This window comes from Oncorhynchus clarkii, chromosome 7 (assembly GCF_045791955.1).
Source record: "Oncorhynchus clarkii lewisi isolate Uvic-CL-2024 chromosome 7, UVic_Ocla_1.0, whole genome shotgun sequence".
Taxonomy (NCBI): Eukaryota; Metazoa; Chordata; class Actinopteri; order Salmoniformes; family Salmonidae; genus Oncorhynchus; species Oncorhynchus clarkii.
Window position 1 is genome coordinate 73020486 of NC_092153.1, and position 16473 is coordinate 73036958.

The following is a 16473-nucleotide window of genomic DNA, read 5'->3' on the forward strand; positions in this document are numbered from 1 at the left end:
ATTGACCCTCAAATTACATTCAACATTATTTTGCTTATTCCATTATATTCTGTATGATATCAACCACATGTCCATCCTCTTACCCCTGCTGACACCATCCTCCCCTCAGGTCCCCTGCCTAGGTCCCCCTTTTAATTACTGAGTAGTGTTGTATTATATAATATGAACAGGTCTCCCTTGGTGATGATGTATTCAAGGTTCAAATAAAGATTAAATTCATGCAAAATGTCATCCTTATAACCCATATCCACTGTTACCCCCCCCCCCCCCCCTTCCCTCCACACCCAGGTGGTCCCACCCAGAGACCCAAGCTGGTCCTAAAGCCACGCAGCACGCCAAAGGAAGAGGAGCAGGCCCGCAGCGGTGGTGGGGGAGCTGCCCCAGCTGCTCCAGCGACTGCCCCCAGCTCCGGCCGTGCCTCCATCTTCGGAGCAGCCAAGCCCGTGGACACTGCAGCCAAGGAGCGGGAGGTGGAGGAGAAACTCCAGAGGCAGCTGGAAGAGGACAAGTCCAGGGGCTTTGATAGAAAACCCCGTGACAGAGACAGGTGAGGGGTTGAGGGTGTAGCTGGAAAGTGCCAGAGCTGAAATGTTCTCTCAAATTGTGCACAAATTTGTTTACGTCCCTGTTATTGAGCATTTCTCCTTTGCCAAGATAATCCATCTACCTGACAGGTGTGGCACATCAAGAAGCTGATTATTAAACAGCCTGATCATTACACAGGTGCACCGTGGGCTGTGGACAATAAAAGGCCACTCTAAATTGTGCTGTTTTTTCACTACTCAATGCCACAAGTTGAGGGAGCGTGCAATTGACATGCTGACTGCAGGAATGTCCACCTGAACAGTTGCCAGAGAATTAAATGTTAATTTCTTTACCATAAGCCGCCTCCATTTTAGAGAATTTGGCAGCGCGTTCAACCGGCCTCATAACGGGCAGGCCACGTGTAACCATGCCAGCCCAGGACCTCCATATCTGGCTTTTTTACCTGGGGTATCGTCTGAGACCAGCCACCCAAACAGCTGATGAAACTGAGGAGTATTTCTGTCTGTAATAAAGCCCTTTTGTGGGGAAAAAACTTGTTGTGGGTGGGTGGGCTCAGCTCTCCAGGGGTTGGGCTCGGCTCTCCAGGGGGTGGGCCTATGCCCACCCGAGGCTGCACCGCTCTCCAGTCATGTGAAGTACATAGATTAGGGCCTAATTAACTTATTTCAATTGTCTGATTTCCTTATTTGAACTGTAACTTAGTAAAATCATTGAAATTGCTGTATGTTGCGTTTTTACATTTTTGTTGAATATATTTACTCAATCTTTCTCTTCTCGTGCGTAGGGACCCAAGTTGGAGGAGTGAGGAGCCACCTTCTGAGCGACCTGCAACACGCTCCCGCACAGGAAGTGAGTCATCACAGACTGGAAGTACATCTGGAGGAAGAGGTGATCAACCATATTAATCTTCTGAGTTTTATCCAGTTCTCTTTGTAGTCTCTTTGCTTGTGGTGTGAGCACGCATACATGATCAACTTTTAAATGTGACCACACTCTCCATTGTATTTTCACTGTAGATATGTTTTCTGTCAGCTATCAAATTAGTGGTTCCTTGCAACAGCCACTCCTTTTCATCACTATTTAAAGGAATGCGTATCTATGGTGTGATCTGTTTGCTTAAATATGTGTTTATATACAGTACCAGTCAAAATTTGGGGACACCAACAAATTCAAGTGTTTTTCTTTATTTTTTTACTATTTTCTACATTGCAGAATAATAGTGACATCAAAACTATGAAATAACACACATGGAATCATGTAGTAACCCAAGAGGTGTTAAACAAATCAATATTTACTTTTGAGATTCTTCAAAGTAGCTACCCTTTGCCTTGACGACAGCTTAGCACATTCTTGGCATTCTCTCAAGCAGCTTCATGAGTTAGTCACCTGGAATGCTTGAAGGAGTTCCCACATATGGTGAGCACTTGTTGGCTGCTTTTCCTTCACACTGCGGTCCAACTCATCCCAAACCATCTCAATTGGGTTGAGGTCGGGTGATTGTGTAGGCCAGGTCATCAGATGCAGCACTCCATCACTCTTTCTTGGTCAGATAGCCCTTAAACAGTCTGGAGGTGTTGGGTCAGTGTCCTGTTGAAAAACAAATGATTGTCCCACTAAGTGCAAACCAGATGGGATGGTGTATCGCTGCAGAATGTGGTAGCAATGCTGGTTAACGGTGCCTTGAATTCTAAATAAATCAGTGTCACCAGCAAAGCACCATCACCCCACCACCTCCATGCTTCACGGTGGGAACCACACATGCGAAGATCACCTTCTCTGCGTCTCACAAAGGCATTGCGGTTGGAACCAAAAATCTCAGTTGGACTCTTCATACCAAAGGACAGATTTACACTGGTCTAATTGCTCATACGTACATTGCTTATGTTTCTTGGCCCAAGCAAGTCTCTTCTTATTGGTGTCCTTCAGTAGTGGTTTCTTTGCAGCAATTCGACCATGAACACCTGATTCAGTCTCCTCTGAACAGTTGATTTTGAGATTAGGGGTGCATGATATCTCGGTAAACATATTAGCTATAAATGCCAACATAGGTATCGGCCCGATGTCTAGTTTAACACCAATGTGTTAAACAGATGTCAAAGCTGACGTGTATACCAATATAACGTAGGTAGATTATGCAATGATGCCACAAAAAAATACAGCGCTACACATGCAACACAGCATTCCTAACCCAGCCCACAATGTCTGCTGTGTGGATCTATTTTGAAGTTTCAAAGGAAGATAACAAAAAGGCCATGTGCAACGTTTGTGCTGCTATTATTTCCTGAGGGGCGAAAGTCCAATACCACAAACGTAATTACTCATTTGAAAGTGCATCATCCCCAGGCGTTCAGCGACTACTTAGAACAAAAGCAGAAAAACAATGAACGCACCTCCAACAACTAAACGAGTTCCAAGTCGAGCAGTCATTTGAAAGAGTAAGAATCTCAGCGAGACAACTCAAAAGCTCAATTCATTAACGGCAAGATAATGGATTTCATTGCCCTTGACAATCAACCGTTCTCTGTCGTGGATGATGTTGGCTTTCGCCGACTGGTCGAGCACCTTGAGAATGGTAAAGTGTGGCTACTTTGAAGAATCTCACATAAAATATATTTTGATTTTAACATGTTTTTGGTTACTATATGATTCCATGTTTTATTTCATAGTTTTGATGTCTTCAATATTATTCTACAATGTAGAAAATGGTAAAAAATAAAGAGAAACCCTTGAATGAGTACTTCCAACTGTTACTGTGTGTGTGCCTTCCTTTCCTCTTCATTCTGCACCGAACTAAATAGACGGCATGGGTGAATGTAACGTGTATTCCTTTTTAGCCGATTTGTTTTCAATACAAGTTAAAGGAGAGGAGCAGAGGTAGCCCCTTTTACGCCCGAGACAACCCAAACAGTCAGTTTTAATACTGAAATCTCACCCTCTTTTGTCCAGTCTCGCGGCGCAGAGAGAGCGAGCGATCGGTTGAGAACGAAGTATTCAGTGGTAAGGAGGACGACCCTCCCTCTCCCGGAGCTCGCCCTACTTCCGCCAACTCTTCCACATCTTCCTCCAAGGAGCCCCTCAAGGTGATGCCCGCACCACCACCCAAGGAGAATGCCTGGGCCAAGCGCCCTGCGGTGAGCGCTGGGTCCACCCCTGTCTCACCCAGTGACGCGGCATGTCCCAAACTGAGGTCAGAACACGTTCTTATACGTCTTGTATATTGTATAGCATCTGTGGATAACGGTGTGGCCAATTTGTCACATCATTACCAAAAGCCTGTCTTGTAGTGACTGAGGCAAAAAAATAAATGCTTGGACTTTTTGCTTTGCAAGCGAGTTAGCTAAAGGTCTGAATGTCCGGTCTCTTTCAGCTCAAGTTCTGCAGATGAAAGAGGATCTGGAAGGGGTAAGGCACTCGGACTGTAAAGAACTTGTGCTTGTGTGTTTTTGTTAGTGGTTCATTCCAAATAAGGTGTAATGGAGACTTTGTCCTAATCTAATCCCAGAGTGGACCAACTAGGCCTTTCGGTCCTACTCTCAGATTAAGAGATTTTGCTCTGAAGTCAAGCGTGAGTGTTACTGACACTTTGGGGTTTTATTTACCCCCTCGCCCTTGAATGACTGCTGGATTGTGATATCTAACATCACATTCCAATTCTAAAAGGAAATGATTGATTGTTTCCACTTTCTCTGGGTTTGGTGATTTAGCTAAAGCAGGGGAGATTGGGTGGATTGGGATGAGGCCACAACTTGACTAACATGGATCAAAATAGTGTAGCACTGCCCAATTATGGTCCTGGATAATCTCTCCTGTTGGTTATCTTGCCTGTTTCATTGGCTAGCTATCTCAGGACTCCATATTGCAACTATAAAGCACTGGTCTGAAGGGTTGGCAAAAAGCTATATGGAAGGCCCCAACTACCATGCCCACCAGTACTTCACAAAATTATTTCAAATTGATTATGTGATGGGACATCAGAAGCAACTTTGAAGTATTGGAATCCAGCTCTAATTTACTGAATTATCAGTTGGTATAAAACCCAGGAGAGAAGAGGCAGCAGGAACCAAACTGGGCAGCCCTGGTGTAAAGTTAAAGTGGGGAACCCTTGATCCTGTATGGGTGCAGTGTCTGATTCTTTCCCAGGGTCGTGCTCTGTAGGCACCAAACACCTAATGTTCAACCTTCAACACCCCTTCCCATAAAACATTTTGAAAGTTCTAGTTTGTGCCTCCTGAACATGACCCTGACGTTGTCAAGCTCTTGACAGATTTTGCCATTAATATGTGGTTAGCTCCTGGGAAATGAGGTAAGATTATTCATTTTTTAATGGGTATGGTTTATTAATCATGTGAAGGTTGTCAGTCAGCAAAAGCAGCAGACCCTGCGGCCATTAAGGAAAATGGGTTCCCTTGGCCTGGGTTGTATTCAAGATCACAGAAGTTAGAAGTGTGAACCTCGCATTTGACAATACATGTTTTGCTTAACTGCAAATGTTACGATCTTGAATGCAACCCTGGGCCAGAGGCGGCGTGGAATGCTGTTGTGGAGTGTAGCCTTAAGTGGAGTTCCAGCCACCCAAACCCCTCCCTCCATCCTCACTGTTTGGGCTCTCCCTTCCAGACGAGAATAAAGTGGACGGTGTGCGTCGGGACCGGGGCCCCCCACGGGGGAGAGGGGGGGCTGCGGGGCCTGGAGCAGGGCGGGGCCGAGGAGAAGGGGCCAACAGAGATCGACGAAGGGAGGAAGACAGGTCAGCCCAAAACGAGCTGCATTAGTGGAACAGGCAGGGAGGGTAATTGCAGCCAGGGCACCTCTAAAGGCTGGTTTATGGTCGGTACATCAACTGTTGGAAATTAAGAAAGTTAAAAGCAATGCAATTGCCACTATTGTTATTAGAAGTGTGGAACTGCCTTCACTAGGGCCCAATACTCTCCTCAGTGAGGATATTACGGATGCAAGCTGTAATTTCTCAACTCTTGGCTCTCCCGAACGTGAAGGCACAACATTAGGACTCGCTTACCTCCACTACAAAAGCACAAAATTATAATTTGGAGGATTTGAACATCATGTCACAAACACTGAAGTTAGAAGTGTTTGAAGTGTTGACTTATGTAAATATTGACACAAAAATTGATGCGGCTACAGAACAGGGTCTCTTACAGTAGCTTGCAGCCCACCTAATGAGTATTTTGCCAAACAATTTTGAAAGTACATGCAATTTTCACGTGTTCCACCGCAAACTTTCATTAACAAATCTCACAAGTGTCAGACACCCCAAGCTCCCAACAAGCCAAAAACTAACACTATCTGCCAATTAATTTCCAGCAATATTGCCCCCGTCTGTGTGGTGCACACGTTTGTCTGTCACTCTGATATGATAACTGCCTTGTGGGTTGACACATACTTTACCCAAAACTTTCTCAATTAAATGTTAGGAAGTACATTTGTATCTATTTGCAAACATTATGACATTACAAAATCATTGCTAGACCAGCAAATGAGATGGCACATTCATTCCTAAAGGGGAATTTAACTTTTTTTTTAAATACAAAATCCGAGCTACATTTAAAATAAAAATCTGTGATTAAAGCATGGACATGTACTCTGAACATCCAATTTTGTTGTTTCTCTATGAACAACAAATTGTGTGAATCCCCCCAAAAATTGAAAACCAGAATTTGACCAAACTTAATTTGAGAATATTAAACAATTTAGGGAAAATCAGATTTTATTGGGCCCCCCTTTAAGGTTGGTTAAAACAAAGATTGTTTTACCAAGTATATTGGCAGAACTTAGTGTGCTACTTTCTCTTGTACACTAAGGACCTGGGGAGGAGTTGCAGGCGAGTTACGGGTTAGAGGAGAATGTGCCTATTTGAAAGCTAGCTTGTGACGTTTTTTTTTTAAGTAGCTCTCATGCTAGAAAAGGTTGGAGACCCCTTGTTATGGTAACCTTAATATAACTTAATAACGGAACCGATTTAGTTTTAGGGAATAAAATAACTGTTTAGCTAGCTAATTCCATGAACGAAAATATCCCCGGTTAAAGTACTGGCTGGTTTTTGCCTTTTAAAAAAACAACAATTTGTGTCTTGCAGGCGGGAGTAGATGTGGGTGTTTCTTGTTTCTTTCGCAAAAGCTCCTCTTTAAACTGGATAGAAGTGGTTTAGGTTGTGTTCATAGCCATATTTTTTCACACCGATGTTAGGCAGTGATCCTGGATTCCTTTCCCTAACAGAACACATTTTTTTTATCAAGCCCCATACAATCACACCTAAGCTTGATCATTAGTTGAGTAGGCAAGCTTGTGTGGGGGGTATGGTTAGCAGATGTTAATGCGAGTGTAGCGAAATGCTTGTGCTTCTAGTTCCGACAATGCAGTAATGTGTCATGTTTGGGGTAGCCTACTTGAGGACCGGAGTAAACACTCCTGTTGATGACTAACTGTTAACCAGCCTTTAGAGGTTATACGAGAGATTGTGAGGGTGTGAATACTATTAGTCTTCTCCTGCATTTACAGTTATGAGTGGATTATATTGGATCAATTTGACTGGGAATGATTTGGTGTCATACTGTTGAACGGTGTGCTAGTGCACTCACAGGCTCTGACCCTCAAGACTTAGCTGCACAGTGAAGTTTAACTTAGTGTTTATTCTGATTGTAGAAAGGATAACAGAAGAGATCGGGACTCAAGACCAGCACCAGAGCCAAAGAAATACGAAGAGTCCCCAACTCCCGTGAGTCCTGGTGTCACATCAAGTGCTCTTGACCCACCCCATAGTGGATTTGGATTTTCCTCAAACTCCCACACACTGTAGTTCAGTTTTCAAAACCTGAAACTCCCCCTGAACAATCTCGTCTTTCACTGAACCTGTCCCCCAAATTGTCTTCAGTCCTTTACCCCATAATCTTGTCACATTGGCTTCAGTGTTCTACTGAAACTGCCCATGGTAGCACCTTTTTAGAGTATCCCTCAATGTCGCCAGCTTTTTCCTCAGTCTTTGTTTGTTCTTCTGTCTGTTTGGCTTTTATTGCAAAATTCACACATCAGGGAAAAACATGGGTCCCGCTTACTGAAAAGTTTACTGATATTTGTATAAATAGTTATCCATACATATTATTGTGGGGTGATAGGCATGGGTTAAAGCTCAATGTTAGTAAATTCTCCCAACCATCATATCTAAGCCAATCAATTTGATTGGAGATACACAACACACTCCCTGCCTCTTGTCGTGAGCTGTTCCGGCCTTTACCGAGAACCACATACTGGATGTCTTTAACAGGGTTATTAGCAATTGACTGAGTATTTTCTGTGCCTACCTAGCTCAAATTCTAGGCATCGGATTAAAATAAGGTTTAGCATCCATAAAGTGACAATTTGATTTGAGCATTTTTGGGATTGACTTAACTGTTTCACCTATGTTCAATTTCTAATTTCTCTCATGCTCATTTCTGTCCATTTAAGAACCAATTATGTGCTACTCTTTTGTAGCATTTCTGACAATGCTAACATCTTTTCAGCTCAATCTGAGTTCTAAAACCGGAACCAACAACTCTGTTGCTGCGCAACAGTAGCAGCTGTAGCTAGCTAGCTAACACCAGTTGGATGAGAAGCAAGATACAAGCAAAAGGTTGTTAGCGAGATGGGTATATTTTGCTATGGGGGATTTTTCATATGGCTGAAGTCCTCTAAATTACACTGAACAAAAATCTAAACGCAACATGTAAAGTGTTGGCCCCATGTTTCATGAGCTGAAATTAAACATAAACCAAGTTTTTCATATGCAGAAAAAGCTTATTAATCTCATTGTGCACAAATTAGTTTACATCTCTGTTCGTGAGCGTACATTTTTTGCCAAGATAATCGATCCACCTGACATGTATCGCATATCAAGAAGCTTATTTAACAGCATGATCATTACACAGGTGCAACATGTACTAGGGACAATGTAAGGCAGCTCTAAAATGTGAAGTTTTGACACACAACAATGCCACAGATGAGGAAGCATGCAGTTGGCTTGCTGACTGCAGGAATGTCCACCAGAGCTATTGCCAGATAATTGAATGTTAATTTCTCTACCATAAGCCGCCGCAATGTCATTTTAGAGAATTTGGCAGTTCGTCCAAATGGCCTCACAATCAGACCATGTGTGTGGTGTTGTGTGGGTTTGCTGATGTCAACGTTGTGAACAGAGTGCTCCCTGGTGGTTATAGTATGGGCAGGCATAAGCGAAGGACAACAAACACAATGGCAATTTGAATGCAGAGATACCGTGACGAGATCCACAATTCTTGGAAGCTAAAAATGTTCCAGTTCTTCCATGGCTTGCATACTCGCCAGGCATGTCACCCATTGAGCATGTTTGGGATGCTCTTGGATTAACGTGTACAACGTATTCCAGTTTCCACCAATATCCATAAACTTCCCACAGCCATTGAAGAGGAGTGGGACAACATTCCACAGGCCAAAATCAACAGCCTGATCAACTCCATGTGAAGATGTCACACCAGATACTGATTGGTTTTCTGATCAATGCCCGTACCTTTTAATTTTTAAAGTACTGTAATTTCTGGACTATTAAGCGCACCTGAATATAAACCGCATCCACTGAATTATTAAAAAAGATGTATTTTGTACATAAATAAGCCACACATGTCTGTAAGCCGCAGGTGCCTACCGGTACATTGAAACAAATGAACTTTACACAGCCTTTAAACGAAACACGGCTTGTAAACAAAAATAAATAGGCTTTAACGAAACACGGCATTATGTGACGGTGCTCAGTTTTTTTGAAAGCGGGAAAAATCCATAAATTAGCCGCGTCATTGTATAAACCGCGAGGTTCAACGCGTGGGAATAAAGTAGCGGTTTATAGTCCGGAAATTACGGTACTGTATCTGTGACAAACATGCCTATCTGTATTCCCAATCATGTGAAATCTATAGATTAGGTCCTAATGCATTTATTTTAATTGAATGATTTCCTTGTGAACTAACTCAGTAAAATCTTTGAAATTGTTGTATGTTTGGTTTTATATTTTTGTTCAGTGCCTTTGGGAAGTATTCAGAAGCCTTGACTTTTTCTACATTTTGTTAAGTTATTCCAAAATTGATTACATAGTTTTTCCATCCCCCCCTCATATCTACACAGAATACCCCATAATGACGAAGCAAAAACAGGCTTTAAGAAATGTTTGCTCATGTTTAATTTTACATAAGTATTCAGACCCTTTACTCAGTACGTTGTTGAAGCACCTTTGACGGCGACTACAGCCTCGAGTCTTCTTGGGTATGACGCTACAAGCTTTGCACATGTATTTGGGAGTTTCTTGCATTCTTCTCTGCAGATCCACTCGAGCGATGTTGGGTGGATGGGAAGTGTTGCTGCACAGCTATTTTCAGGTCTCCAGAGATGTTCCATCGGGTTGAAGTCCGAGCTCTGGCTGGGCCTCTCAAGGACATTGAGACTTGTCCCGATGCTACACTTGCATGGTCTTGGCTGTGTGCTTAGTGCCTTGCAAAAGTATTCATCCCCACTGGCATTTTTCCCATTTTGTTGCATTACAACCTGTAATTTAAATGGATTTTTAATTTGGATTATATGTAATGGACATACACAACAGTCCAAATTGGTGAAATGAAAAAAATTACTTGTTTAACCTCTCTGGGATATATGGGACGCTAGCGTCCCACCTGGCCAAAAGCCAGGTTAAATGCACAGGTCCAAATTCAAATAAATTACTGTAAAAATCTTACTTTCATTAAATCACACATTCAAGATAGCAAATTAAAGTTACTTGTTGTGAATCCAGCCAACATGTCAGATTTCAAAAAGGCTTTTCGACGAAAGCAAACAATGCTCTTATCTGAGGATAGCACCTCCGTAAACAAAGATAAACCATATTTCAACCCTACAGGCACGACACAAAACGCAGAAATAAAAATATCATTCGTACCTTACCTTTGACGAGCTTCTTTTGTTGGCACTCGATGTCCCATAAACATCACAAATGGTCCTTTTGTTCGATTAATTCCGTTGATATATATATCGAAAATGTCAATTTATTTGGCCGGTTTGATCCAGAAAAACACTGGTTCCAACTTGCTCAACGTGACTACAAAATATCTCAAAAGTTACCTGTAAACTTTGCCAAAACATTTCAAACTACTTTTGTAATACAACTTTAGGTATTTTTTTACGTTTAAAAATTGAAGACTGGATGATTTTTGTTCAATACAGGAAGAAAACAAACTGAAGATAGCTTTCTGGTCACGTGCCTCTAACTGTACACTTCAAGAAGATTGTACTTCTTCATTACACAAAGGAATAACCTCAACCAATTTCTAAAGACTGACATCCAGTGGAAGCGATAGGAACTGCAAAAAGGTCCCTTAGAAATCTGGATTCCCAATGAAAACCCATTGAAAAGAGTGACTTCAAAATACTTTTTCTCCTGCTAAATAAGTTCTGTTATACTCAGACATGACTCAAACGATTTTAGAAACGTCAGTGTTTTCTATCCAAATCTACTATTAATATGCATATCTTATCCTCTGGGGATGAGTAGCAGGCAGTTGAATTTGGGCATGCATTTCATCCGGATGTGAAAATACTGCCCCGTCACCAAGAAGTAAAAAAAAAAAAGAAAAAAGTTTACAAATAACAAAAAGGTGAAGTGGTGCGTGCATATGTATTCACCCTCTTTGCTATGAAGCCCCTAAATAAGATCTGGTGCAACCAATTTACCTTCAGAAGTCACATAATTAGTTAGATTACACACAGGTGGACCTCAAGTGTCACATGATCGCTGTGTGTATATATATACACCTGTTCTGAAAGGCCCCAGGGTCTTCAACACCAAGGAGTTTTCCAAACAGGTCAGGGACAAAGTTGTGGAGAAGTACAGATCAGGGTTGGGTTATAAAAAAAAAAAAATCCAAAACCTTGAACATCCGGAACAGATTTTCATGACGGATCTTTGTACTTTTCTCCGTTTATCTTTGCCTCAATCCTGGCTAGTCTCCTAGTCCCTGCCGCTGAAAAATATCCCCACAGCATGATGCTGCCACCATGCTTCACCGTAGGGATGGTGCCAGGTTTCCTCCAGATTTGACGCTTGGCATTCAGGCCAGAGTTCAATCTTGGTTTCATCAGAGCAGATAATCTTGTTTCTCGTTGTCAGAAAGTATTTAGGTGCCTTTTGGCAAACTCCAAGTGGGCTGTCGTGCCTTTTACTGAAGAGTTTCTTCCGTCTGGCCACTCTACCAGAAATTCCTGATTAGTGGAGTGCCGCGGAGATGGGAGAACCTTCCAGAAGGACAACCATCTCCACAGAGGAACTCTAGAGCTCTGTCAGAATGACCATCGGGTTCATGGTCACCTCCCTGACCATGGCCCTTGTTCCCCGATTTGCTCAGTTTGGCCAAGCGGCCAGCTCTAGGAAGAGTATTGGTGGTTCCAAACTTCCATTTAAGAATGGAGGCCATTGTGTTCTTGGGGACCTTCAATGCTGCAAAAATGTGTTGGTACCCTTCCCCAGATCTGTGCCTCAACACAATCCTGTCTCCGTGCTCTACGGACAATTCCATCGAACTCATGGCTTGGTTTTTGCTCTGACATGCACTGTCAACTGTGGGATCTTTTATAGACAGGTGTGTGTGCCTTTCCAAATCCATGTCCAATCAATTGAATTTACCACAGGTGGACTCCAAATAAGTTGTGGAAAGATCTCAAGGATGAGAAATGGTAACAGGATGCATCTGAACTCAATTTCGAGTCTCATAGCGCAAGGTCTGAATACTAAATGTAAATAAGGGTATTTAGTTTTTTTTTTATAAATTTGGCAAAATTACTAAATCTTTTCACTTTGTAATAATGGAGTATTGTGTGTAGACTGAGTATGTGAGTGTATGTGTGTGTGTTTATATATTTAAAAAAATCCATTTTAGAATAAGGCTGTAACATAACAAAAACGTCAAGGGGTCTGAATTCTTTCCGAAGGCACTGTAAATCAGAGCACAAACAAGATGGCAAATGTCCTTTGCTGCTATTACAGCCAGTAACTGTAAGCCAACAAGACTGTACCAATGTTGACTTCAAATTCAGTAGCTACATTCCATAAAGCATAGCTAGCTAAGCAAAGTGCATTGTCAACACCAAACTTTGATAAACCGCCATGCTGCAAACTTCAATTGGCATGCTCATCTAGTTACTCCAGCATGATAGTCAAACTGGCTAGATGCCTACGTGTGCAGCCAGATGTTCAGGTTCAGCAGAAACACTGCTAGCGAGCCTACATTTCCTCAACCAAGATAAGCCTATACCAACACAAACTGTAGCTGATTTTAAAACGAATCGTCTTGCTAAGAAATTGTTAGCTATGTTGAATCTAAACCCGGCCAATGCACATGCAAGTAGCCCATTGGCTGTGCATCGCTGGGAGTGTACACATGCTAGCTATTTAATTAGTTAGATCAACACACGAGACCGACACGTTGCTGCTCTAGCATCCAGGACAAATTCCAGAGCTTAACTTATGATTCGTTCATTCAGTACATGCTCTTTCCATGCAATTTTCTTAGCACTAACTTTGATTCAAAAGGTATTAACCAATTTATTTAACTGGGCATGTCAGTTAAGAACAAATTATTATTTATGATGGCCAAACCCTAACCCGGACAACACTGGGCCAATTGTGTCGCCGCCCTATGGGACCCCAATCACGGCTAGTTGTGATACAGTCTGGAATCGAACTAGGGTCTGTGGTGACTCTTCTAGCCACTCGGGAGTCCAATCAACCTTGTCAAGTTACAGTTCAGTGTGTCCCCAGAAATCTGAACCAGTTCGAAATACTTTTTAAGACTATTTTTCCAGATATATTTTAGACAATGTTTCAAATATATTTTCCTGACGTTAAAGCTTATTTTCCGGATGTTGAAATCAGGTATATTTTTGGTTCTGAATTAATATTTACTATTATACTATTGAAATACTAATACTTTTTTTTTTTTGCTCTACTGCAGTGGTTTTCAAACCTCTCCTCGGGGAACCCCAGATGTTTCACAATTTTGCTTTAGCTCTGATATAGTTATTCAAGAGGTTGAGAATTAGTTGACTCAGGAGTGCTAGCTCTGGAATAGATCAATTACATGGAACGGCCTGGGGTCCCCATGGAGAAGTTTGATTACCTCTACTGACCAGACCAAATCTGAAACCATCATTAGACGTCTATGATTGGTTCAGATTTGGTCCAGAACTAAAATCAACATCCGTGGACGAGATTCCCTAAATACGCTGTTTCGATACCGCTAAGACCCTTTAAAAATGTTTTTGTTATACTTAGGATAATTTGTATAAGGTTAGTGAAAGAGTTGGCAAAATTGCTCTCCCTAACCCATTGCAAAAATGTCCTTGTATCGAAGTGGTGTGTTTTTAGGGAAATTGAGGCCGGTCCGGACCTCACCAAAAATAGACCCCAACAAAAACACATCCGGGCAGGACCGAAAAGACAGGCAAAATACCTTGGTGTAGGTCCCCTTAGTGGGAAGTAGCCATCAACAAGTAAACAAAACTTTCCAATTGCACTCAGCCAAATGATTAAGTCACTTACAGGAACTGGTATGTGCTAAAGGTAAAGCAGCTGTTGATATTCACCCCTCTTTAAAGATGGACTCCATGTTTTGCATGAATGCATATAGCCATGTCTGAAGTAATAGCCAGGGCCCAGTTTCCTGGTAGCGATTGAATGTGTTTTTTTTATTTATTTTTTTACGATGCATCGTTAATATAACGTTCGTAAAACTCATCTTTCCCAAAACACGATGTATGGAGAACTTTCAATAAGTGTGTTAGAGCATGTGTCGATACTGATAGGATCAAAAGAAAAGAAAGCATATTTTTACCCTATGCTTGTTTATAACAATTGCAAAGACATTAGCAACTTGGTATTGTAGTCAATTTCATTCTGAAGATATCGGTGGTCAGAGACAATCTTGAATCTTTGTTTATCGGGGAGAGTATGTATGAAGTGACACGGAAGGGCAAAAAAATTATTGAAGACCCAGTTAGCTGTTCTACGAGTGCTCTGAGGTAAATTAGTGTTCTAAGTGCTACTTTAGTTACAATGGTTTTGGGAAACGACTGAGATTTAACAAGGTGCCTACGAAGGTCCTAACGGTGAATTTAGCATGAAGATGCTTTTGCGAAACCGGGTTCTGGACATTAAATTGAGACAATTTACACTTTGAAGTGCAAATTACAATTCTGAAGACACCTTTTGCATGTGGAAATCTGTAATCACTTTCCGGTGTAAAAACAACAATTTTTAGTTTCCATTAAGTGTGAAGTAGGCATTGGTCTGAAGCAGGAAAATAAAGTAAATTCACATGAGCACCACAATGCATGCTCCACCAAGGTTTTCCATCACACAGCTTTGACCAACTACAGTAGCTATGATGGTCTATTGTACACATTGTTTGAAGTATGCAGATTGCTTAGGATTGAATAATGGACTTTACATTGTCCTATTAAAATGTGTAAATACAGTACCAGTCAAAAGTTGACACCTACTCATTCTAGGGTTTTTATTTTCATTTTCTACATTGTAGAATAATTGTGAATAAAACTATGAAATAACACATGGAATAATTTAGTAACCAAAAAGTGTTAACCGAATCAATATATTTTATATTTGAGATTCTTCAAAGTAGCCACCCTTTGCCTTGACGGCTTTGCACTTTGGCATTCTCTCAACCAGCTTCATGAGGCAGTCACCTGGATTGCATGGCAATTAACAGGTGTGCCTTGTTAAGTTGTTGAGCCAATCAGTTGTATTTGTATTTATTTAGGATCACAATTAAAATACATTCACATATTTCACAACAGACTGTGCCCCCTCAGGTCCTTACTACACCACTACTACATATCTACAGTACAAAATCTGTGTATAGTGCATATGTTATCTTCTGTGTATGCATGTGTCTGTGCCTATGTTTGTTGCTTCGCAGTCCCTGCTGTTCCATAAGGTGTTTTTTATTTTAATTTATTTTACTGCTTTCATCAGTTACTTGATGTGGAATAGAGTTCCATGTAGTCATTGCTCTATGTAGTACTGTACGCCTCCCATAGTTTGTTCTGGACTTGGGGAGAGACGTCTTGTGGGGTATGCATGGGTTTCTGAGCTTTGCGCCAGTAGTTCAAACAGACAGCTCGGTGCATTCAACATGTCAATACCTCTCATAAATAAAAGTAGTGATGAAGTCCATCTCTCCTCTACCTTCGGCCAGGAGAGATTGACATGCATATTATTCATATTAGCTCTACATCAAAGGCCAGCCGTGGTGCCCTGTTCTGAGCCAATTGCAATTTTCCAAAGTCCTTTCTTGTGGCAACTGACCACACGACATAACAGTAGTCCAGCTGCGACAAAACTAGGGCCTGTAGGACCTGCCTTGTTGATAGTGTTGTTAAGAAGGCAGAGCAGCGCTTTATTATAGACAGACTTCTCCCTATCTTAGCTACTCTTGACAATGTTTTGACCATGACAGTTTACAATCCAGGGTTACTTCAAGCAGTTTAGTCATCTCAACTTGTTCAATTTCCACATGATTTATTACAAGATTTAGTTGAGGTTTAGTGAATGGTTTGTCCCAAATACAATGCTTTTAGTTTTAGAAATATTTAGGACTAACTTATTCCTTGCCACCCACTCTGAAACTAACTTTTCCAAGTTGTCAGACCCCGGGGGCTTGTCATGTTGATACAATTACTTTTTTCACCTCTTCCATATTCACTTTACAGAATTCAAAATTGTAATGCTTGTCTTTCATAAGTTGGTCAGATAAACTTGGATGTGTTAGTGTTTGTTTCTGGCATGTCATGCCTAAATGTGCCAATCTTGCCAATTAAAAAATTAAGTAGTTAGCTTATTCA

General features: G+C 41.5%; 1 protein-coding gene across 4 annotated transcripts in view; it reads left to right on the top strand.

Annotated features, from left to right (window-relative positions):
* The window catches only part of LOC139413813 (eukaryotic translation initiation factor 4B-like), a 33879-nt gene that overhangs the window by 15297 nt on the left and 2109 nt on the right, over positions 1-16473 (top strand). For 2 of the 4 annotated variants that reach the window (XM_071161590.1, XM_071161589.1), the window contains exons 9-14: positions 289-547; positions 1331-1434; positions 3493-3733; positions 3914-3948; positions 5164-5293; positions 7207-7279. In XM_071161590.1, coding sequence (XP_071017691.1) covers positions 289-547; positions 1331-1434; positions 3493-3733; positions 3914-3948; positions 5164-5293; positions 7207-7279 — 842 coding nt within the window. The remainder of the gene's footprint in view (positions 1-288; positions 548-1330; positions 1435-3492; positions 3734-3913; positions 3949-5163; positions 5294-7206; positions 7280-16473) is intronic. The other 2 variants (XM_071161591.1, XM_071161592.1) reach the window with 2 other exon arrangements.